Source organism: Hippocampus bargibanti, linkage group LG12 (assembly GCF_051943395.1).
Source record: "Hippocampus bargibanti isolate YZ-2025 linkage group LG12, ASM5194339v1, whole genome shotgun sequence".
NCBI lineage: Eukaryota > Metazoa > Chordata > Actinopteri > Syngnathiformes > Syngnathidae > Hippocampus > Hippocampus bargibanti.
The window spans coordinates 11986594-12009625 of record NC_142745.1 but is presented as its reverse complement, the minus strand read 5'-3'; the positions used below and the strand labels follow the sequence as shown (position 1 = coordinate 12009625).

The window sequence follows — 23032 nt, the reverse complement described above, 5'->3', positions numbered from 1 at the left end:
CGCTTTGATAATGTTTGCCTCAGTCACGATGGACGATAATGACTACAGGAAAGGTGAAACGAATGATGTTTTACTTCTACGTCCACACAAGTTACTGCCGTCCCCTGTTGCTGAAGTCCGCGTCTTCTGCCAGCCGCCTCGTCAACCTGAGAACACCCTAATGACTTCCTCGCTCGCTCTTTGCTGAGTGAAGCATCCACTTTTTCCCATGTAGCTTCAAGTTTGAAGGCTTGCAGGAAGAGTGGAGAGCGTCAGAGGTTGGGAAAGTAACGGAAAGGGAACAAGACAAAGCGCTAATGAGGTATTCTCGGGTGGCATACATCCCCTTTTGGGGGAAACACATCAAGCGTGCCCTCATTAAGTGTCCTATAGGGAAAGCTGCAATGGAAAGGATCTCATTTTGGGTTGATACGGTGTACTGTGGAAGTGCTACAACGGAAACTCACAAACATTTGTACATTTTGGAGATTTTGGTGGAAATGTATGATTATTTTTTTGTAAGAATCATACATTTCATTTATAAGCGCCTTTCAAAACTCTCTAGGTCACTTTACAGTAAAGTTTTTCTGTGGGTGAGTAGCGGCAGCCACACGCAACAGCGTTCACCCAACCCGGAAGTAACTCAAATAGAGAGAAAGCTAGCTAGATAGCTAATAGCTAATAGATAGCTAGCTAGAGCTAGAGGTAATAGATAGCTAATAGATAGCTAGCTAGCAGCTAGAGCTAATAGATAGCTATCTAAACTGTACAGTCTCCTTGTAAATTATTATTATTATTATTATTATTATTATTATTATTATTATAAATGTCAAACAACAAACATAGTGTGGCCATGCTGCGATGCAAAAATTACAGTCACTTTCAAGCAACAATCTCGGTCTGTATTTGGTCAATATATTTTTTTCACAAAATGATTCTCTTGATCAACAATTTCATTTTTTTTTTTACCAAAGATGAAAGTAAACATTTCCAAATGTCTTTGTGTTGTCTTATTTAGGTTTTTTTTTTTTCTTTTGACTTCAAGATGGCGCCTCAAGTGGCGGCCTTTACAGCATGTCATGTTTTGTGTTTTTCTCCTTCTTTCATTCCTTTGATCTTCCTTTTATAACTTTTCTGTTGTGAAATGTAAAATTCTCTACTGCGAGACGAATAAAGGTAAATCCAATACAAAACTATTTTTTTTCTGACCTTGTTTTTTTTTCTATAGGCGTTAATAATAATAAAGACATATTTATTATGCAACAGTATAAATACAAATAATTAAAGTTGAGGTACAGCCACGTTTTTTTAGATGTAACTATAAATAACAATTTTTGTTACTTTTATAGGTCAAACTTTTAAGCCTTTCATCTCACAAATATTGTTTTTTGTTCCATATCACCTTAAAGGACAACCGACGTCTCCGGACAAGTTGTGTCCATAATTTGTAAAATCACTTCAAATGACTTCTACTGAGTGTATTTTACAAAGATTCCACCGCATATATCTATATTTTACGTTTTAAGACTCGCGCTGAATATTGAGAAAGTCTTGTTTTTGAGTTGGTGACGATACCTACCATGATGTCACGGTAGGTATCGTCACTGACCGAGAAAGCGACACACAATGCATTTTGGGTACCTTGTTTGGTCTGAAAACTTCGTGTTGATCCGTATTGATGGCGAAATTAGAAGGAAAACACATAAATAACGCGATGGTGAATTGTTGTGTGTTGCACTAAGACTACTATTTGATACTAGTTGACACAAATTCCCAGCAGACAAATCAAACTATTTCCAACGGAGCTTGGGCGCCATCTTCTGCATTTTCTGGGACGCTACACATCCGTCCTGACTCCTCAAAGTGACCCAGAAGAATTTCTTTAATCGATTGCAAACATTTATGCTTTCCTCTTCAGAACTATTTGAATCATATTCATAACTGGATGAGTAACAAGAAAGCATCTTCTCTGAATCTGAAGCCATTGTTTTGATTCTCGAGCAAGGTAAGACGTCCTGGCGTGACGTCACGAACAAGGGGGCGGGACCTTCTGAAACTGAAACTTTCTGAGGTCATTTTAAAGTAGTTTTGGGACACTTTAAGTCATTTTTATAGGTGTTTTTCATTTGACTAAAAATATCAGCCTGCGTGTTTTGGGTTTTTCTGATGTCAGTTAGGAGACAAAAAAATGGTGTCGGTTGTCCTTTCAGGGCTTTATAGTAAACAATTCAATGATACCCATTGCTGTTACATTTGTAATGTATTCTGTATTACTGTAACACCAAATCTTATTGATTTCAAGTCTTATTTTTGAAATGTAAAATTTACAAAAAACGTTGCTACCTCCACACCATTTCTAACTACTGTCATCAGTCTGAGGTCCCTTCACTCTGCTTCTGTTTGCTTAAGCCATGTTGTCACAATACAAAGGATTTAAAAAAAATATTATTACTAGTATTATTATGTTTAGATATTCCATCAGTTTCACCAAAGCTCCTTAAGCCTTAACTAAGGGTACAAGACTATAGCAGTGTGCCAATGTGTACCCATGGGCGCATATCAAATGATTGACACCTCATTGATAATGCCTTCTGAACTCAATACAGTAAAGTCTCGTTATATCGATATTCAAGGGAGTCCGAAAAAATATCGATATAACCGGGACTATCGATATATCCGACCCTGTTTGCATGTAATTTTCTCTGTGCGTGCATAGAAATAGTATCGATATAACCGGGACTATCGATATATCCGATATCGATATAACGAGACTTTACTGTATTTGCTTTTCTCTCAGGGTGAGGGTTTGAAAATAGCAATCGCCTCCTGGAAGACTGTAAAATGTTGCTTTGCAGTCAAATGTGGGATTCTGTTTATTAAATGTCATGAGTTGTGAAATGTTATTGTTGTGTAAAAAGATCATTTGTGAGCATGTTTTAACCATGATAGATGAAGATGATTATCATAAGAAAAAAGAAAAACTAATTGTCTCGGTATTGCTGTGGACCTCGATGTGGAGGTTGTCTGTTGCTGCCCACTCGTGGCGAGAAACACAGTTGCAATGAGACCAAGAATTACATCAAACGTCCATCCATCCGATTTCCGAACTGATTTAACCAATCGACGGCCATGGCAGTGATCGAGGTGGGAAATGTTTTATGTATTTATTCAGAAATAATTTATTTTAGTGGGGGGTTAAGCACCACAACATCTGAATATTATTTAAAAACACAAGAGAAAAGCAAGAACGGTTTGGTTAATCTTAAAATGTAAAGCTAATCGTTCTTTTTGTGTGCGTGTCATGACTCCCGAGTTTTGTTTTTACATTTTTATTAATAAAATCAACAACCCTCCCTATTTTGCATTGTTGATTATTTCTTTCGTTACTTTGGTATTTCATTTATTATTTTTGAAGGAATGCACTGTACAATGTGGAAAATGCACGAGTGTACTTCCGTTGTGAGACACTAAATAAAATTTAATCTGAACATGGACAAAAATGGAATCTTGACTCTTGTGTGACACGGAATTATAAACATGGTCAATAATTTCGTGACTGTAAAGTGTCCTTGCGAGTTTTGAAATGCGCTTCGAAATGAAATATATTATTTATTTTTTGTTTTAATGTGTGACGTTGTTCATTACCGTAATACAATTCTTAAAATAAAGCGATCAATCGAAAATGGAAAAAATCCACAGCGGAAGTAGAATGAGGATAACTTCCGGGTTTACTGTCGTATGTCCCATTTTGGCCGTAGGACGCCCCGTGCAGTATGGGATAATAACTTCAACCAACGATGCCAGATTGTCGTCTTTGAAGCTTTGTTTTGGCTCCTCCCCTCAGAAAAGCCTTCTATAACGATGAAGATCCGTATTACAGGGAGACGAAATCAAACGTATCGATGCTTCTATACTGCATAAAATACGATTTTGATTTGGACTTAATCGAAAAATATTTTTATTGATTGGCACAATTTTTTATGAGGCTACGTCCACTCGTCGGTGCGTAACCCAGGTGAATCGTTTTGTCAAAATAAATGAAAACATGGCGGAAGGGGCCCAATATATTCATGTCATTCATTTTTGTCCTGTGGTCAACAGGCGGTTCGGGATACTTGCGGAGGGATGGGCGGCGCCGAACCACTGAGAAAGGAACACCCGAGACGGGAATAATACGCAGAGGGACATGAAGAGCATCATGGCTGGGATAAAAAGTACTCTATTCGTCTGTTTGCACTATGGTGAGCAACGCTCCTTTGAATTTGATATTGAGTTCGTTGATGAGCGTGTTTGCACGTTTAACCGTCCGTCTGCAACGCGTATTTGCATAGGTGGTGTACTGATGCACTTGTTGTACAATGCAGACACCATGACTAGGATGCTTGTTGTCCAAGCACTGTCGCGTTTCCTGCAAATGTGAAACATTTATCGATTGAATCAGACCGTATTTGGTGGATGAGTGTGTCTGTCACATTGCACAACCTTGGTTGGTCATTTTTTAACCAGTAGTTTGTGCACATTCCACCATGATGTCCCTGATCCACTGGTGAAGAGACGCTTTGATCCTCTCCTCTTTCATCTGGAACTGCTTTATGTAACAAAGAGGGTACAGAAAGTGCTTAAGAATGAATGTCTCTCTGTGTCTTTGTGTTGTCATGTTATTTGTTATTTAGTTTTTTTTGTTCTTTTGACTTAAAGACGGCGCCGCGAGAGTGGCTGCCTTTCCAGCAGCTCCTATGTTTTGGATTGGATTTGATTGGATTGGATTTGCCTTTAGTAGTCTCACAGTAGAGAAATTTACATTTCACAGCAGCAAAGTGATGAAAGGAATGAAATTTTGCTTTTCTACTTTCATTTCTTTCATAACTTTGCTGCTGTGAAATGTAAATTTCTCCACTGCGAGACTAATAAAGGCAAATCCAATCCAATCCAAAAAAACAGTGTTTGTCAGAACAAGTCTTAATTTTTCCTAGCTAAAAGTTGCAAAACGTCCACTATCACAAGGTTCTTTAATCTTGTGTATTGTTCCTAGCTAAAAGTTGCAAAACTTTCAATATTACAAGGTTCTTTAATCTTGTGTTCAAGAATAATATCTAGAAGAATAAACCTGCAATTTAGCTTTTTTATTGGATTTAAAAGTCATCAATTATGGGATTTTTCAAGGATTTTACAAGAATAAAGATTTTTTTTTAGCTAATAGAACGCCATATTGGTTAATGATTAAACATTTTGATTATTGCAAGAATTCTGTCATATTTTTCCAGATAAAGTCAAAATTACGTAATGGAGTTTCAAGACATGCTATTATGAGATTGGATTGGATTGGATTGGATTTGCCTTTATTAGTCTCGCAGTGGAGAAATTTACATTAAAGTAAAAATTTAAAGTAATAAATTGTCAGGATAAAATGCTGAAATCTGACTAATGTTGAGTTAGTTTCAAAATATAGAGTTGAAAATCACAATATTACATCGATATTTTACGGATTTAAAATGGCCGCCCATTGTTATCAATTCCTAAAAATGTCATTTCAGTTTGAAGTTATAAATTCCTTTTCCAAATGGTCAACAGCCCGGTGAAATCGAAAGAAACTGGATTAAACCGCTTCATGGCTTTGGTGGGAGCATCATGCTGAAGGAACTAAAATTGGTTACTTCACAGTACTTAAGTCGAAGTCAGATTTATTGTCAAATATGCTAATCTCCATGACATACAACACAGATGAAATTAATAATAATAATAATAATACATTTTCTTTCAAGCGCCTTTCAAAGCTCTCAAGGACACTTTACAGTAACAGACAAGCATAGATACAATAATAAATAAAATACAATTATAAATAGAATGCGATAAATAAAATACAATTATAAATAGAGACAAGAGCCAGCATTCAAGGCATAATGACTTTGACAAAATATAATAAACACGAAAACGCCAAGATGCCGGGAGAGAGAGGAGCCGCTGTGTGTTCACGCGCCGCCATCTTGGGAAAAAGACAAAAATAACAAATAATATGTCAACACAAAGACACAAAGAGTCATTCATTATTCAGCACTTGCTGTACCCTCTTTGTGACATGAAGCAGTTCTAGATGAAAGAGGGGAGGATCAAAGCATCCTTTTCAGCAGTGGATAGGGATGTCATGGTGGAATGTGCACCTCTACTACAAGCTAAATGTTGAAAGCAAAAACTTCAAATTGACCTGTGGAAAAAGTGGGTTCAATTCTTGGGATTTGCGATTTTTATTGAAGAGAACACATCTGCCCCCTCACCCTACATCGAGGTTTGTCTAATCCAGACATTGTTGAGTATTGTCACAAACTGTGGCCTCCCTATCAGTCCCAGTTCTTGAGCCCCTTGTTAATTAGGTCTCGATCCGCTTAAGCCTCCCCGCTCAGCCTCATGACATTATCCACGGACGTGTCGCGGTGACGCAGCGGCTCACCCAACAGTTGCTGCGTGTGTAAATCCACACCCACTTTCAGACAGACACACATCTCGTCTTTCAGGTTTGTTCAGGTTGTAATCCATTTTTTTGTTAGGTCAAAGGTAGCGATATAAAGTGTTAGGCATCAATGCATGCATTTTGCCATTGCTATGAGATTAACACTAAAATTACCAAGAGAGCGTGAGACCAACTGTTAAATACGTACATTTTTCTGAACGTAAACCGAACGGCTAAATAGTGTTCAACCTGCCATATTGACTGTTTGAAATTGGACGGTCGCTTCATTAAACCTTTAACTACCAGCACCAAGATTTGAGTAACATTAAATTGTGCACATTTATCAGTGTGCAAAGTACTTTTTTATTGGATTGGATTGGATTAGCCTTTATTAGTCTCTCAGTGGAGACATTTACATTGCTCAGCAGCAAAGTGTATGAAAGTAAGAGGAAAGAAAAGGAAGAAGTAGAAAAAAATACAGGAGCTGCTGTAAAGGCAGCCACTCTCGCGGCGCAATCTTGAATAAAAAAACAAAAAAAACTAACAAATATGACAACACGAAGACAGAGAATCATTCAATCTTAAGCATTTACTGCACCTTCTTTGTTGTATTAAGCAGTTCTAGAAAGAGGAGAGAATCAAACCGTCCTTCTCACCAGTGGATCAGGGAATTTATGGTGAAATGTGCACGTCTGCTACAAGCTTTAATGTTGAACGCAAACACTAAGCTGTAGCATCCATTGACGAAAAGAGTCTGTCTCACATCTCCTTTTCCCGCTTCAATTCCAAGCCGCGGCAGTTCCACATATGCATCAGTGCAGCGCTGTATGAAGTTCAACATTGACATCTCTTGTGTTCGGTGAGCCGTGTGATGCATTCACATACATTCAGACGTTTCAAACTCAAACAGAAAAAAAGTCCTCAGATCCAGTGAACAAAAATAGTTCAAAATCCTTAACAATGCTGGTTTTCTCCATAAAAATCCATGAGAGATGATCCGCTTCAATTCCAAGCCGCGACAGTTCCACATACGCATCGGCGCTCTTTTCTTCTCCTCAAGCCATTCATCCATCCAGCCACAGACAGTAGCGTAACACTCTTTGTCTTTAATGTCTTCCGTTCGCAGTTCTCCATTACGCCGCGTCCCGCGAGGTGACGGTCCCCGCAGGACCCTTGTACCGCGTGGCCGGCTTCTCCCTCTCCGTGCCCTGCGCCGTCTCCGGCTACGATGGCCCTCGCACTCAGGACTTTGAATGGTCCCTGTCCAGAGACAACTCTGGCGGAAGGCAGATTGGAGTGGTGTCCACCAAAGACAAAGGCTTCCCGTACGCCCCCTACCAAGCGCGGGTGAGGAACGGCGAGGTGAGGGTGGACCGCGACTCCGGCGACCACGTTCGACTGGTGGTCCAGAGGCTTCGCACGGACGATCAGGGCAAATATGAGTGCTACACACCCAGCACTGACAATGTCTACCTGGGATCCTACAGCGGGTCGGTGGACGTTAAAGGTAAATTGGCAAAACAAACTGCGTACACTCTCTGTGTGTGATATATTATTAGGTCATCAGGGACATGTTCGCTAGTACACAATAGGTGAGCTTACACCAAATCACGAAACTCTGAATTAGAAAGCCTTTAATAGTTCCACAATGGGGAAATTTGCAATCTAGAGCAGCAAAACTGCACGAAAAATACACGATGCGATCATAAAATACGTTGCGTCAACTGTGATTAACCTCAGAAGTTGTATAATGTAATGTAAAAAGTTACCAAAATTAGCTCCAAATCCATATTTCCTTCATTTTTTTTACACAGTGAGCAGTCTTTATTAGGGATATACAGGAAACAACTGACTTACGACCGGCACGACTTAACGACCATCCGTACTTATGACCATGACTACGCCTATGTCTACGCCTGGCACCGCAACACGCTAGCAGAACGGCAATGCGTACGACAATTTTGGCTAGCTCTATGCCTGGCACCGCAACATGCTAGCAGAACGGCGATGCGTACGACAATTTTGGCTAGCTCTATGCCTGGCACCGCAACACGCTAGCAGAACAGCAGTGCGTACGACAATTTTGGCTAGCCAGCCAGCTTTTCACTCTCGCACAGCAATCGACTGCGTGATGGCACCGGATGGGTCACCGACGCCAGCCGCAGTGCAGCCAGGACTAGAGCCCCTCTCCCCGGCTTTACCCCTCAGATCGTTTGCAAGTCATTTAGCATCGACATTCGACTTACCGACCATTTTGACTTACGCCCGTTTGGTCGGAACGGAACCCGGTCGTAAGTCTGATGTTGTATTGTGTTATTCATTGCTTCATTGTATAATATATCCCCTTATCGTCCACCCGCAGTGATCCCCGACACCCTCCAGATCAGCTACAGCCGCTCCCTGACCGGCCAGTCCTTCCCAGAAGGTGCCGAACTAACTCTGACGTGCTCGGCCAGCATCCGCTCGGAAGAACTCACCCACTTATCCATCACCTTCGGGAAGCGCGGCGGGCTAGCGGGCTCGAGCGGTACGACGGGGCCGGAGCTCAGTACCATTCGCGAGATCGTCTCCATTGACAAGTTGCTGGGGGTGGTGCCGGGAATCGCCTACAAGAAGCGCTACGACGACGGTGACGTTACGCTGGAGAAGCGCAACGGGGAGGACGGTCAGGACTTGTATATCATGAAGATAAAAGTGTTGCAGCCCAATGACACGGGAGCCTATTTCTGCGAGGCCGCGCAGTGGATTCGAGACCCGGATCGTTCCTGGCAGAAGATTGCCTACCGGACGCTGGACATTGGCAACCTGACTGTTAAGCAACTATGTGAGTACAGACACGTCCTTATCCTTGCTTAGTCAATGTAATTGACACAAAATATTTTTTAAATAATTGCTTCTACAAGAGCCGTACTGACTTACCTCATATTATGATCCCAAGACATTTAACTTATTCACTGCCGGACATTGTGCAGAAATGTGTCTACTGCAGTGCCAGGGTTTTTGTCATTTTAACTCGATTTCCAGGACCCACAGAGTATTGAATTTTAGGACTACATAAACATTCCATGCGGCGTTAGAAACCTTAGACTTTTAGAAAAAGTTAATTCCTAAATTAAATGGGTCTGGAGTTATCTGAGCTTGAAATGGGGGTGACTAGACAAAATTCAATACAATACATATACAGTAAAGTCTCGTTATATCGATATCGGATATATCGATAGTCCCGGTTATATCGATACTATTTCTATGCACGCACAGAGAAAATTACATGCAAACAGGGTCGGATATATCGATAGTCCCGGTTATATCGATATTTTTTCGGACTCCCTTGAATATCGATATAACGAGACTTTACTGTATATTGATTTATATTACGCTTTAACAACAGCTGAAGCTGGAACAAAGCGCTAACATGGACAAAAGGGAAATACTGCCCGCTGGCGGAAGGGAAAAAAATTGACAGAGGTCTGACTAGCGCTTTATAGAAAAACGACAAAATATTACAATAGGCGAATTTATTTTAGGACTGTTAGAGCATATGTGTTTTATACTTCCCCATTCAGTGTTTGACTTCAACATTCATTCCATACAAAATATAGCAACTGAAGCAACTTACGAACAAATTCACCTTACGAACGACCGCCCGGAACGTATCTCGTTCGTAAATTGGGGAGCGCCTGTATCGCAGATATCGTTCCCCAAAGTCTGTGTTATTCACCTCATGAAGAAACAAAAGGTCTACTGCTTCGCTATTTGAGGTATGTGTTTTAGCTAACGTGTTATGATTTGTACCTGTGAGGCAAGTCAGCCTGGGCTTGTCATGCTGGTGCCTACATTGGACACTTTCCAGATTTGCAAGTGAAACCGAGCATGTTTTTTCTTTCGTTTTTGACTGCCGCTTATAGATCAAAAAACAGTTGACAGCTGATCGGTTTCCTCCTTGAACTCTTTGACTACCTGGCAAGTTTAATAATAATAATCATAATAATACATTTCATTTATAAGCGCCTTTCAAAACTCTCAAGGTCACTTTACAATCATAGGCTTAGTTTTTCTGTGGGTGAGCAGCGGCAGTCACACGCGCCAGCGTTCACTCAACCCGAAAGTAACTCAGATAGAAAGCTAGCTCGGGACTTTCGGAAAGTCCCGAGCTAGATTTCTATCCCAGTTCGTGACGTCACACCAAGTCGTCTTGCCTTGCTCAAGAAACAAAACAATGGGCTCACAGAGTTCAGATTCGGAGAAGATACTTTCTTGTTACTTGTTACTTGTTACCAGTTATGAATATGATTCAAATAGTTCTGAGGAGGAAAGCATACATGTTTGCAATCGATAAAAGGAGTCCTCCCATATCAATTCGTGCTGTCAATGACAGCAATGTAGTGTCCCAGAAAATGCAAAAGATGGCACCCAAGCTCCGTTGGAAAGGGGCTGATTTGTCTGCTGTGTCAACTAGTATCAAATACTAGTATTGGTGCAACACACAACGATTCACCATCGCGTTATTTATGTGTTTTCCTTCTAATTTTGCCATCAACACGAAGTTTTCAGACCAAACAAAGTACCCAAAATGCATTGTGTGTCACTTTCTCGGTCAGGGGCGTTCCAGACGTGACGTCATGTTTGGAATCGTCACCAACTCGAAAACAAGACTTCCTGAATATTGAGCGCGAGTCTTAAAATGTAAAATATAGCTATATGCCGTAGAATCTTTGTAAAATACGCTCAGTCGAAGTCATTTCAAGTGATTTTACAAATTATGGACACAACTTGTCCGGAGGCGTCGGTTGTCCTTTAAATGAACATAACGGCCCTTTGAGTTCACGCGAATCTCGTGAATTAATTTTATTTTTTTATCTTATGCGCTTAGCAACATCGGGGATCTGTTCTTTCCTTCATGTTCTGCAGCTAAATGACTAAGAAGGCATCAGAGTAAACATATGTGTTGTTGAAACTTCAGTCTAGGTTATGTCTCATTCAGTGGATGTAGGTCATCCATACACGCAATTGCACCCTCACTAATAAATCGTAGTAAAAGGGAGTTGAAAATGGAACAAAGCCTGCATTATGTTGCCGTGTGTTCGCTCAGCACCTTCCCCTTTTGTCTGCAAAGTCAATGCATGTGTTGTTATGAGCAGTGGTGAAATGAGAACCAAACATCTACTGTATTCACCAGAATGGATGTTCACAAGACACTTCAATCGATACACCTGCACAAAGCAATGACGTCCAATTAAAATACATTCATACAACTCTTGAACTAGAACCGATTGGCCTTTGAGCTCAGACTAAAATATGAATGTCTACATTTTCTCCGCGCAGCGAATGCATCGCCAAATGTCCTTTATCATCTATGCCGGGAATACTGATCGGTTTATTTGAGTCTTTTAAATTTAGCCATTCCTTGCATTGGAATGACACCTTGTGCATCGATTAGATTAGCATTTTTTTGTGGGCCTTTCATCCCACGAATAATCGCTAAATAATAATAATAATAATAATAAATTTCATTGATAAACACCTTTCAAAACTCTCAATTATGTTGATGTGCTTTGACGCACTTTTAGCCAAGGATGGAACGCAAATATTGCTGCAACACATGTGGACAGACAATGTAACAAGACTTAGTCATATATTGTTTGTCCTCTCCAAAGATTTTAGTGCCATACTGAGCTGAGATTAAGTGAGGTCTCAATGTTCAGTACTGTACATCCATCTAGTTTACACTGCCCCTAATGTTCAAGATATGCACTCCAGGAAGAAAAAAAAACTAGCCATTCAAGTTGATGCGGTCAGACAAAAACGTTTATTAGCTTTGATTTGTAATTGATGTATGGTTTTATAAATGACAATATATCTGGGTAACTGTTTTGAGTTATGACCATGGTCACAGAACTCATGTTGAGTGGTATCGCGGCGCTTTCCATTTTTTGTTTTAATATTTTATTTTATCTGAAAAAAGATAGCACCAGTGTCAGGTGTATTCCTCGTACCTCTAATATCATTACTTTTCAATAGACTCCCAAAACGGTATGATGGTTCAACACTTAACGCACTAAATTGGTCACAAATTTGTCATAACAACAACCACAAGTGTGGACTGGCAAATAAAAATATTCAAAAATATGAAATTTCCCAAATTATGACATATGAAGGTTTATCCTGACATCATAGATATGTCGGAAAAGGCACACAAGCAAGCTAACTGTGCCAGCCTGTGTGCTAAGTAGCCTACTGGCTAACTTCAGAGTCTGAGTGAACTTAATCTTGTCATTTTGTCGCATGAAGCTGATTAATGCTGCCCGGTCTGAAGTCGTGTCCTCTCTTGCCCTCCAGCCGAGTCTCTGAGCGTGACATCATCGCCCCGGGGGGAGGTGACCCTGCAGGTGGGCTCACCTCTCCTTCTGACCTGCGAGGTCAACGGGCTTCCTTCCGATGTCAACTCGGGCCTCCAGATTCAGTGGATGAAAAGAGGCTCTGCGGGTGGCGAGTTTATTGGGTCGGCGGGCATGGAGGTAAGATTTTTAACTCCTGCTGGATTTGAATGAGGGAAGTGATGATTGGGCAGAATTGTTTTACAATTCTTATTTAGAGAAGCCTTAATGACTTCCCCTGCGCAATACATATTGTCTGTCGGCAGGATTTATGACTGGAATTGCACTAAAACGTTTGTTCAGATGTTGTTTTTGAATGCACACATTTTCCAGATCCTCACCAAAATCTATCTTTTGAGTGGTTCTAAATTTTCAACAAGCAAACATAAACAGCCATTTGGAATAGTAAAAATGACTAAAAAATTGCAGATTCAACAAAACACTGTTCGTTGCTAACTAAATTTCATGCTGCAATGTAAAACTGTCTTGGGAGGATGAATTTTTAAGCAAGGGCTTTTTAAGGGCTTGTCATGCTAATCATATTTCATATAGCCAAGTAAAACTAGTTTTGTCAGCTGAATTTTCAAAAGTTTCTCTTTGGAGGACCCCCGTACTAAGCTAACATGTCTAATGTAAACAAAATGGCTGACTTCATTTTTTTTCTCAAAATGGCTGACTTCATTTTTTTTCAAAATGGCTGACTTCATAATTATTTTTTCAAAATTGCTGACTTCATTTCTTTTCAGGCTTGGCTTTTTAGTGGGCCCGCTCATAAAAGAAATGGCGAACTAATTTCACATTGCTGAGAGAAACAGCATGCTGAAAAAAAATCACTTTGTCTCTTTTAACTCATTCACTGACATCCACAAATTTATTCATGAATTGCAAATATGACGTAGAGCTCCATTCCCGAATTTGTTATGTTTTTTTTTCTTGTTGAGGTGCCGATAAAGCGCTGGCCATGGCCCCTGGCATTTTTTTCCCTTTCCACAAAGAGGCAGCATTTCCCTTTTTTCATGTTAGCGATTGGTCAAGCTTCAGCTGTTGTTTAAGTGCTATATAAACCAATATTGTGTTTTGTACAGCCACCTCAATTTCAAGATCATATAACTCCAGACCCATATAATTTAGGAATTAACCCTTCTTTTCCGATGAAAGAGGAGAGTCTAAGGTTTCTCACGCTGCATTGAATGTTTATGTGTATGTGTATTATGTAGTACTAAAACTCAATATTCTGGATATCCTGGAATTTGAGTGACAATGACAAAAACCCTGGCACTGGAGTGGACACATGTTTGCACACGTCTGGCAGTCAATGAGTTAAGGAGGAAATGGCTCTAAAATGTTTACACCAAAAATAAAATTTTCAGATTGACAAGTTTATTTTGCCAAATGAGAAAGTCAGCCCCACCTTCAGGGCATCGTTTTTGATATGATTATTAATTTTGTTGTTGATGATCTCAGGTGGAGGTAGCCCGAATGAGCCCAGACGGCATTGTGAGCTGGGGGGATGACGCCAGCCGAGCCACTAGTGGCTCTATGGAGAAAGTGGCGGACGCCAGGTACTCTCTCAAGTTGTTCTCAGCCCGGCCTTCCGACTCGGGCGTTTATCGCTGCGTGGTCAGCGTGTACGCCGGTCGCAGAATCCCCGCTCCTTCTATGCCTGCCACACTCACGCAGAGGTCCGAAGGTGTCACCGTCAATCTCAAGACGAAAGGTGAGATGCCGGATACAGCATCGGCGTTGAAGTGATTTGGTTATTTTTAAAACTGAGAAAAAGTTTCAGATGTCACGCTTACCCAAACACTTCTTGCGTGTTCAGACTGAAATATGGTGGAGAGATAAAACAGTTTTTAGAGGTAGCAAGATCGACTCTATTAGATATTAAACATACAATGATACCTCGGCTTACGTATACAGTACAGTTTATTTCTTTAATTACAATACAATAGCACATTTATTATACATAAAATAAGGTATATTTTGTGTAGTTTTAAGGCTTATTCCGTAGAAAATTATGTTTTATGGGGACCTGGGAACGGATTAGTCTCATTTTTAATGGTTTCTTATGGGAAATAAATGTTTGGCAGAAGAACTTTTCGCCTTACACACTCTTTCTCAGAACCGATTAAGTTCGTAACTCGAGGTATCACCAGTATTCATATGAGATGACCAAGATGCCATAGGTTCAATTTACTCAGTTTTATTTCCCTCGCATTAAATCTAATACAGATGCATCTGGGTCGCCCGGGTTATTTGGAGACAATCGAGTCTTGTTTCATCGAGGGCACCACGAGAAAACGACGACACCCAAACCGAGCGGCCATTATTTAAAGGACAACCGACGTCACTTTTTTGTTTTTTAACTGACATCAGAAAAACGTTTTATAGCATCTAAAATTCCCAAAACATGCAGTATGATATTTTTAGTCAAATGCAAAACACCAATAAAAATGACTTAGTGTCCAAAAGCTGCAAAAAATTGAGCTGCAAATTGGACATTTTCTGAAAGTCCCGCCCCCAGTTCGTGATGTCACGCCAAACAAGACGCATTGCTGGAGAATCAAAACAATGGTTTCAGATTCGGAGAATATGCTTTCTTGTTACACATCCAGTTATGAATATGATTCAAATAGTTCTGAAGAGGAAAGCATACATGTTTGCAACTGATTAAAGAAGTCCTTCCGTGTCATTTTGAGGCATCTGGAATGCAATGTAGCATCCCAGAAAAGAGGCAGAAAATGGCGACCAAGCTCCCTGTGATGAATTAATCAGCCTGTTTCCACAGGCTGATAAATTCCTTATATGGAGCTTGATCGCCCTCTTCTGGCTCTTTTTGGTGCAACATGACGTTTTCAGACCAAACAAGCACAGCAAAATGCATTGACGTGATGGAAGGACTGCTACAATGTGTCCTTTTTGTCGGTCAGGGGCATTCCTTCAGTGACGTCACATACGGACTCGTCACCAACTCAAAAAAAAGACTTCCTGAATATTCAGCGCGCGTCTTAAAATGTAAAATATAGCTATATGCGGTGGAATGTTTGTAAAATACGCTCAGTAGAAGTCATTTGAAGCCATTTTACAAGTTATGGACACAACTTGTCCGTAGCCGTCGGTTGTCCTTTAAGACTAACAATCATGAATATTAATGATTACAATGTGTGTTATTTTCTTTTGGTCGTGAGTGTTTTCCTAGTAGGAGTTATTTTCTATTCAAGATTTGGTCTCTTCGAACTGACTCCAGATAAGTGGTTTCACTTCTTCACCGTTTAAACACCTTCGCACCTCGTGCGAACACGAGGTGCGAAGAACACAACTGTTGAGAAAACCACAATTTCACACCAAATGCAGCGAACGTTAAACCACAGTAGAAACTTTCCGTCTGCCGGTATGAGACTCTCTGACTCCCGACGGGTCAATGCGAGGGCACAGGTGGATGCACAATCGAAAGCTTGATTAAATGAACAAACTATAAATGTGAATAAAAAGCATTATACTTTAGTGTGTTTGCCAGACTGCATACAAAAATACAGAACATGTGTCAGGCTAAAGCATTCATATATAAATTAAAGAATTAAATCCAAGCCGTGGCATTTGCACATATGCGTCAGCGCTCAATGTATGAAGTTCAACATTGACATCACTTGCGTTCGGCGAGCAGTGTGATGCATTCACATACATTCGGACGTTTCAAACTCAAACAGAAAAAAAGTCCTTAGATCCAGTGAACAAAAATAGTTCAAAATCCTTAATAATGTGGGTTTTCCCGATAATAATCCCTGAAAGATGATATGCATCAAGAAAAATGATGCACAAATGATTGTTAGATTGATTAAAATCCATATACAGGTAACATCCGACTTACGACTGAGTTCCGTTCCCTACCAAACGGTCGCACGTCAAAATGGCCGTAAGTCGAAATCCATTCAAAGTGTTGAATAGAGACTCAGAGGCTAAATGACACGAAAACTCCTCCCCTCTGGTGCCATCACGCGGTCGATTGCTGTGCGAGAGTGAGATGCTGGCTGGCTGGCCAAAATTGTCGTACACGTTGCCGGCCTGCTAGCGCGTTACGGTGCCAGGCGTAGAATTAAAATTGTAAAAATAGGGTCTGGAGGTCGTGGTCGTAAGTATGGGTGGTCGTAGGTCAAGTTGGTCGTAAGTCGGATGTTACCTGTACTCAACCACAAAGTGTCTTTTTTTTCTTTTGATCATGCCGCGGTCTCTTAACATCAAGCCATCCATTTGCTATCTGTCTAGCTAGTTAGCTATGTAGCTGGCTCTTTATCCATTTGCTATCTATTTTCTATCTGCCTAGCTAGCTATGTAGCTGGCTATCTATTAGCGATCTATGCTAGCTAGCATTCTATCTATTTGAGTTCCTTCCGGGTTGAGTGAACGCTGGCGCATGTGGCCGCCGCTGCTCACCCGCGGAAAACCCCATTTTGCGACTGTAAAGTGGCCTTGAGAGTTTTGAAAGGCGCTTAGAAATGAAATGGATCATTATTATTATTATTAAGCCTGGCCCAATCAATACGCGCTTGTTTTTCCGTAGATGTTGTGGTTTCAGCAGAGGCTCAGCTCGCCCAAGGCCCCCTGCTGAAAAGGGGCAGCACCATCAGCCTCCTCTGCACCGCCACCATCATCACCACAGGGCCCGCCCAAGCTCAGGTGCAATGGTTGCGATGGCCTCTCCCCGACTCACAGATCAGATCCCCGAAAAACACTACGCCGGACCTCCCGGCGGAACCCAAAGCAATCGCCACTCTTACGTACGACGGCATCGTGGAGATCAACGGCAACGGCAGCGAGGTCAGCGTGGACCGGCTGTCCGCCGTCACCTACCGTCTCCGAGTCCACTCGGCCACCGATGAAGATCAGGGCTTGTACGCGTGCCGCGCTGAGGCTTGGGGACAGGATCCGCACGGGGGCTGGTACGACTCTGGAGTCAAGGCTGAGTCCAAGGCCGTCACTGTTTACTTGTATGCTCGCGGTAAGTCACGACGTATCTTCGTTGAATAGCGCGCAACTCTCGGACAAGCGGTCGCCTTAATTGGATTGGATTAGCCTCTATTAGTCTCGCAGTGGAGAAATGTACTTTTCACAGCAGCAAAGTGATGAAAGTAAGAGGAAAGGAAAGGAAGAAGTAGAAATACAAAATGCAGCAGCGGTATAGGCAGCCACTCTTGCGGCACCATCTTGAAGTTTAAAAAAAAAAAGCTATAGAATAAATAATGTGACGCAACACAATTCTTAACTCGTTCACTGCCAGACATTGTGCGAAAATGTGTCCACGCCAGTGCCAGGGTTTTTGTCACTCGAATACCAGGACCCACAGAATATTGACTTTTAGGACTATATAAACATTCAATGCAGCGTAAGAAACATTAAACTATATTCTTTTATCCTCAAAAAAGGGTTAATTCCCAAGTTATATGGGTCTGGAGTTATATGAGCTTGAAAGGAGGGCGGCTGTCCAAAATACAATGCAATACATTATTATTGGTTGATATAGCGCTTTAAGAAAAGCTGAAGCTGGACCAAAGTGCGAACACGGAAAAAAGGGAAATGCTGCCCCTTGTGGAAGGGAAAACCCATTGCCAGAGGCCGTGGCCAGTGCTTTGTCGGCACCCAAGCATGAAAAAAACTGAACAAATCCGGGAATGGCGCTCTGTCATATTTTCAATTCCCCAATAAATTTGTCAATGAATCAAAAGAATGGCAGTGAACCAAAGCGTCCTTTTTACCAGTGGATCAGAGACGTCATGCTAAATGTTGAAAGCAAACACAAAGCTGTACTTGCATCCATTGACGAAAAGAGATTGTCTCACATCTCCCGCCCTACGTCAATCCGCTTCAATTCCAAGCCGCGACAATTCCCCATTTTGCCATTGTCTCCTTCTTAGTTGCCGACCTCCTCCTCATCCCGCTGGTGGTCGGCGTGTCGTCAGCCCTGCTGGTGGGCATCGTCATCATCGCGACGGTGACCTGCTGCTTCATGAAGCATCTGAACAAACAGCGAGCTCGCAGGTAGCCGCCATATTTGCCATCGCCATTTTGGAGCTGATGACCTTTCAGATGCCAAACCTTTTCTATTTGTCGCTTTGTTTCATTTTTTTTTTTTAATATTAATGTGTTACGAGGCCATCAAAGTGTTCTCCATCAATTGATGTTTGTGCTACGCTGACCAGATGTCCATTTTCCTCCTGAACTCGCATAGATACGCTTCTTCCAGATGTTTTTTTTTTGACAAGCCACACGAGCTTCTGCAGACTAAACGGCGATGGCAACAAAGACGCTTTCTGTTATGATTTGGGTGATGAATTGAGAAACATGGAAGCGCTACATGAACTGCATTCAGCTAAATTTTGTCTGCAAAGAAGCTAATTCTTCAAATTTTTTTGTTAAGGACTCAAAACGAAAAATGGGACCAAGACCACTTCTTATATTTGCTGCAGTTGTGGCTGTTTATTTGCAGCTCGTGCTCTGCGTTTGAGGCGCTCGTATCTTTGTGCAAACAAAGCTGCAGTTTGGATGTTTGCAGTCGTGTGTCTTTCTGCCTCTTGTTTTATTTTTGCACAGCAAGTGACAATTTTTTTAAAAGCGGTTCTTATGGATAGATTTGGCATAAAAACATTTCTCTTTTGGCAACTTTTTTCCTAAAAATTAGAATAATGTTGGACTACAGTGATACTTTGCCTTACGAACTTAATTGGTTCCCAGACAGGGTGTGTAAGGCGAAAAGTGTGTATCCCAAAATTAATTTCCCATAGGAAACCATTAAAATGAGAATAATCCGTTCCAAGGTCCCCATAAAACATAATTTTCTACTTTCTAATTTTCTAAGCCTTAAAACTACACAAAATATACCTTATTTTATGTATGATGAATGTGCTATGGTATTATAATTAAAGACATAAACTGTAGTGTATAATACAGTGGTTTTATTTACCTTTGTGATGGTCGTTGATGGCTTGATGGAATGGAGTGGCCGGTTTCATCAGCATTAAACTCTTGATGAGGAACGTAGCCTTATTCTTTCAGGTGCTTTCTCTGCAATAATTTTACCTTTTTCCTCATCAATTGTGTTGTTTAGCTGGGTTGATGGTCAATTGTACAGATGGCTTGTGCGGGTTGTTTGCGGTCTACACTCTGCCTTTGAACTATGAAAGTTGAAACTCTCTCACTGTCGTCTGCCTGTCTCTTTAATGTTTAAACCTCCTCCTGAATGACTTTATTATACAGTACAGTTTATTTATTTAATTCCAATACAATAGCCCATTTATTATACATAAAATAAGGTCTATGTTGTGTAGTTTTAAGACGTATTTAGTAGAAAATTATGTTTTATGGGGACCTGGGAACTGATTATTCTCATTTCAATGGTTTCTTATGGGAAATAAATGTTTGGCAGACGAACTTTTCGCCTTACACACACTTTCTGGGAACCAATTAAGTTAGTAAACTGAGGTATCACTGTAGTTCTATATCCCAGCCATCATTCAGTGTTTATTTTTTTATGACTTATTTCCTTAAAAATGACTGATCTCATATTAGTTTTCCTCTAAAGATTTGTATTTCCATCCTCAAAATAATTGTCCCATGATTTTGTTCTCATAACACTATGACTTACTTTGTACGGTACACCAGGAGTAAATTATTCTTATTACACACATTATTTTCTAAAAGTAGCTGATTTACATAAAGGCCATTTTTTGAGTAAATATCCATGTCTTTGTGTTTACCTGAAATTGTCTTTTTGTGTCTGCGTGTGTGCACATTTTGTTTTTTTGGGATGGCTTCAAGTGACTCTGGCAGTGTTGTAAAGGGCAATTTCTTGTGTGCGTGTGCATTGCCGTATAAAAGTTGTCACGGAGAGGCTGTTGTCGTCTTGCACTGAAAATTTACATTGTAAGTCTATATATATACACTTGAAAACATCTTCTTGTGTCCTCCATCTTTAGAGGTTTGATCCGCATGTTTGTTTTGGCCAAGCTTTTACATCGGATGCCCTTCCTGACACAATCCTCTGTATTTATCTGGGCTTGGGACCGGCACAAGAAGACTTATGTCCCTTTGTGGCTACAGAACAAGCAACTCACTCAGTAAAAGGCTCCCATACACAAAATGGTCATCGGCGCAGCAACATTCAAAAAAGCAAAAACTATACTCACCATTTGATGACAATGCACTTGAAAACATGAAGGATGAAAATGAGACTCTATTTTTTTTGGTGGGTGATGGGGCGTTGCTCCTCTCTGCTTGTGCTGTAGAATTTTTGGCATCCTCTCCTAAAGCCTGCTTATAAAGATTGCTCACGAGCATTGTGGAATTCATATATAAAAAAAATGCAGCATCCTGAGCCACTTTGCTCCAGATCAAGCATCCAAAGCTGATTTTTCGCACCGCCACCCACACTGGCATCAATGCGTGGGCACGCACAGCCTGGTTGGACTGTGGGTGATAATCCCACTTTAGAACGCTGCAGTCCTAACGCCACCAGGGTTTAACACGTCAAAGCCTTTTCCTCAATCCTTTGCATAGTGTTCTGCTACCACCGTCCCTGAAGGTGTCTTGAAAAAGGTCTCGTGGTGCTTTTGAGAAAACAAAAGATGGTGCATTTGTCTCGTCATCTTATGTTTCGCCGTGCGGTGTGCTGTTTGTAGCCAAAGATTTTAGTAATTGGAAAAAAGCAGCTAGCAGGGGACAGTGTGAGTGAGTACGGCATCTTCACTCGGATATCATCAAGAGGCAACGACATCAACGACCATCACAAAGGTAAATAAAACGACTTTATTATACAATACAGTTTATTTCATTAATTACAATAGCACATTTATTATACACAAAAGGAGGTATATTGTATAGTTTTAAGGCTTATTTAGTAGAAAATTATGTTTTATGGGGACTTGGGAACTGATTATTCTCATTTTTAATGGTTTCCTACGGGAAATTAATGTTTGGAAGACACACTTTTCGCTTTACACGCACTTTCTGGGAAGCAATTAAGTTTGTAAGCGGAGGTATCACTATATATATTCTTTAAAAAAATAGATTTTTTTTCCTCATAATACACTGTATTTTGTATTATGTACAGTAATCGTGTAAAAGTATCATACATTTTGGGGTGAAAAAAAAATCTCATAAAAAAAATCCTCTCCCCAAAATTACACTTTAATGCATTGTATGTAAATTCAATTAATTTTATGGAATATTTTTTTCTTGATTGAAACAAATTAACCTTTTAAGCGATTGTTCGTTCTTCCAAAAACTGATTTTCATAATTTAACACGTAGGAGTGAGCCTCTGCAGGAATTACATCTACCTGTATATTCATAGCTTTTTTTCAACAAAAGAAAATCAGCAATATTTAAGTTATCTCCTGTAAAATGACAATTGTAAGAAAAGTCTGTCTTTTGTGTTGTCACATTATTTATTTATTTATTTATTTTTGTTTTGACTTCAAGATGGCTTCGAGAGAGTGGCTGCCTTTACAGCGGCTCGTGTATTTAGTTTTTGCTTTCTCCATCTTCTTTTCATGACTTTGCTGCTGTGAAATGTAAATTTCTCCACTGCGAGACTATTAATGGCTAATCCAATTCCAGCCACCATTAGCCAGAATATTAGCTTGCTTTACGTGTTTTGTTGTTTTAGTGTGGCTCCTGGTTGGCAAACAAAACATAATCACAATGCATACTGTTGTAGTCTCTTTTTTTTAATTGAAAAGAGACTGAATTGAAGAACACGTGTTTTTTCAGCACCGCATGCACAACATAGAAATGTAACAATACATGATACAAATATACAATTTGTCACCATTTTTTGTTGTACTTCGCCCAACATTCATGTCACTTTTCTAATTCTGCATATTTAGCGCTACATTTTGGCGATTCGGACGCATATAGCTAAACGGAGGAAGAACGCAAAAAATCAAAACAAATTGATGTCATTTTGCACCTTGCACACACTCACATTGAATGTCAGGCAGGACAGCTGTTTTTTTTTTTTTCTTTTTGTTTTTGTCACGATTGAGAGGATGTTCCCATTCTTCTCGCAGGTTTCAATAGCTTTGGTCAACACATTTCCATTGATTATAAGGTCATAGTGGGTCACATTTAAAAACTGAAATATAGGTTAAAGTAATTGAATCCCAGCTGTCACCCTGAACTTGTCACCGGATGGATATATATATATATATATATATATATATATATATATATATATATATATA

General features: G+C 40.3%; 2 protein-coding genes across 3 annotated transcripts in view; both read left to right on the top strand.

Moving 5' to 3' along the window:
• The window catches only part of tespa1 (thymocyte expressed, positive selection associated 1), a 60220-nt gene extending 59629 nt beyond the window's left edge, over positions 1-591 (top strand). Inside the window, exon 10 of the transcript XR_016116596.1 lies at positions 92-591. The gene's annotated coding sequence lies outside the window, so the exon portion shown is untranslated. The remainder of the gene's footprint in view (positions 1-91) is intronic.
• Positions 592-3734: 3143 nt separating this feature from the next.
• Positions 3735-23001, top strand: igsf8 (immunoglobulin superfamily, member 8). 2 transcript variants are annotated; one of them, XM_089009726.1, is made up of 8 exons: positions 3735-3981; positions 4081-4220; positions 7551-7931; positions 8787-9248; positions 12761-12939; positions 14263-14515; positions 17357-17794; positions 18708-23001. In XM_089009726.1, exons 2-8 carry the CDS (start codon positions 4166-4168, stop codon positions 18833-18835), a joined length of 1896 nt encoding a protein of 631 aa, XP_088865852.1. In that variant the 5' UTR covers positions 3735-3981; positions 4081-4165; the 3' UTR covers positions 18836-23001. The 2 variants fall into 2 exon arrangements, with proteins under 2 accessions (XP_088865852.1, XP_088865851.1); XM_089009725.1 differs by having other exon boundaries at positions 3735-3994.
• Positions 23002-23032: the final 31 nt, after the last annotated feature.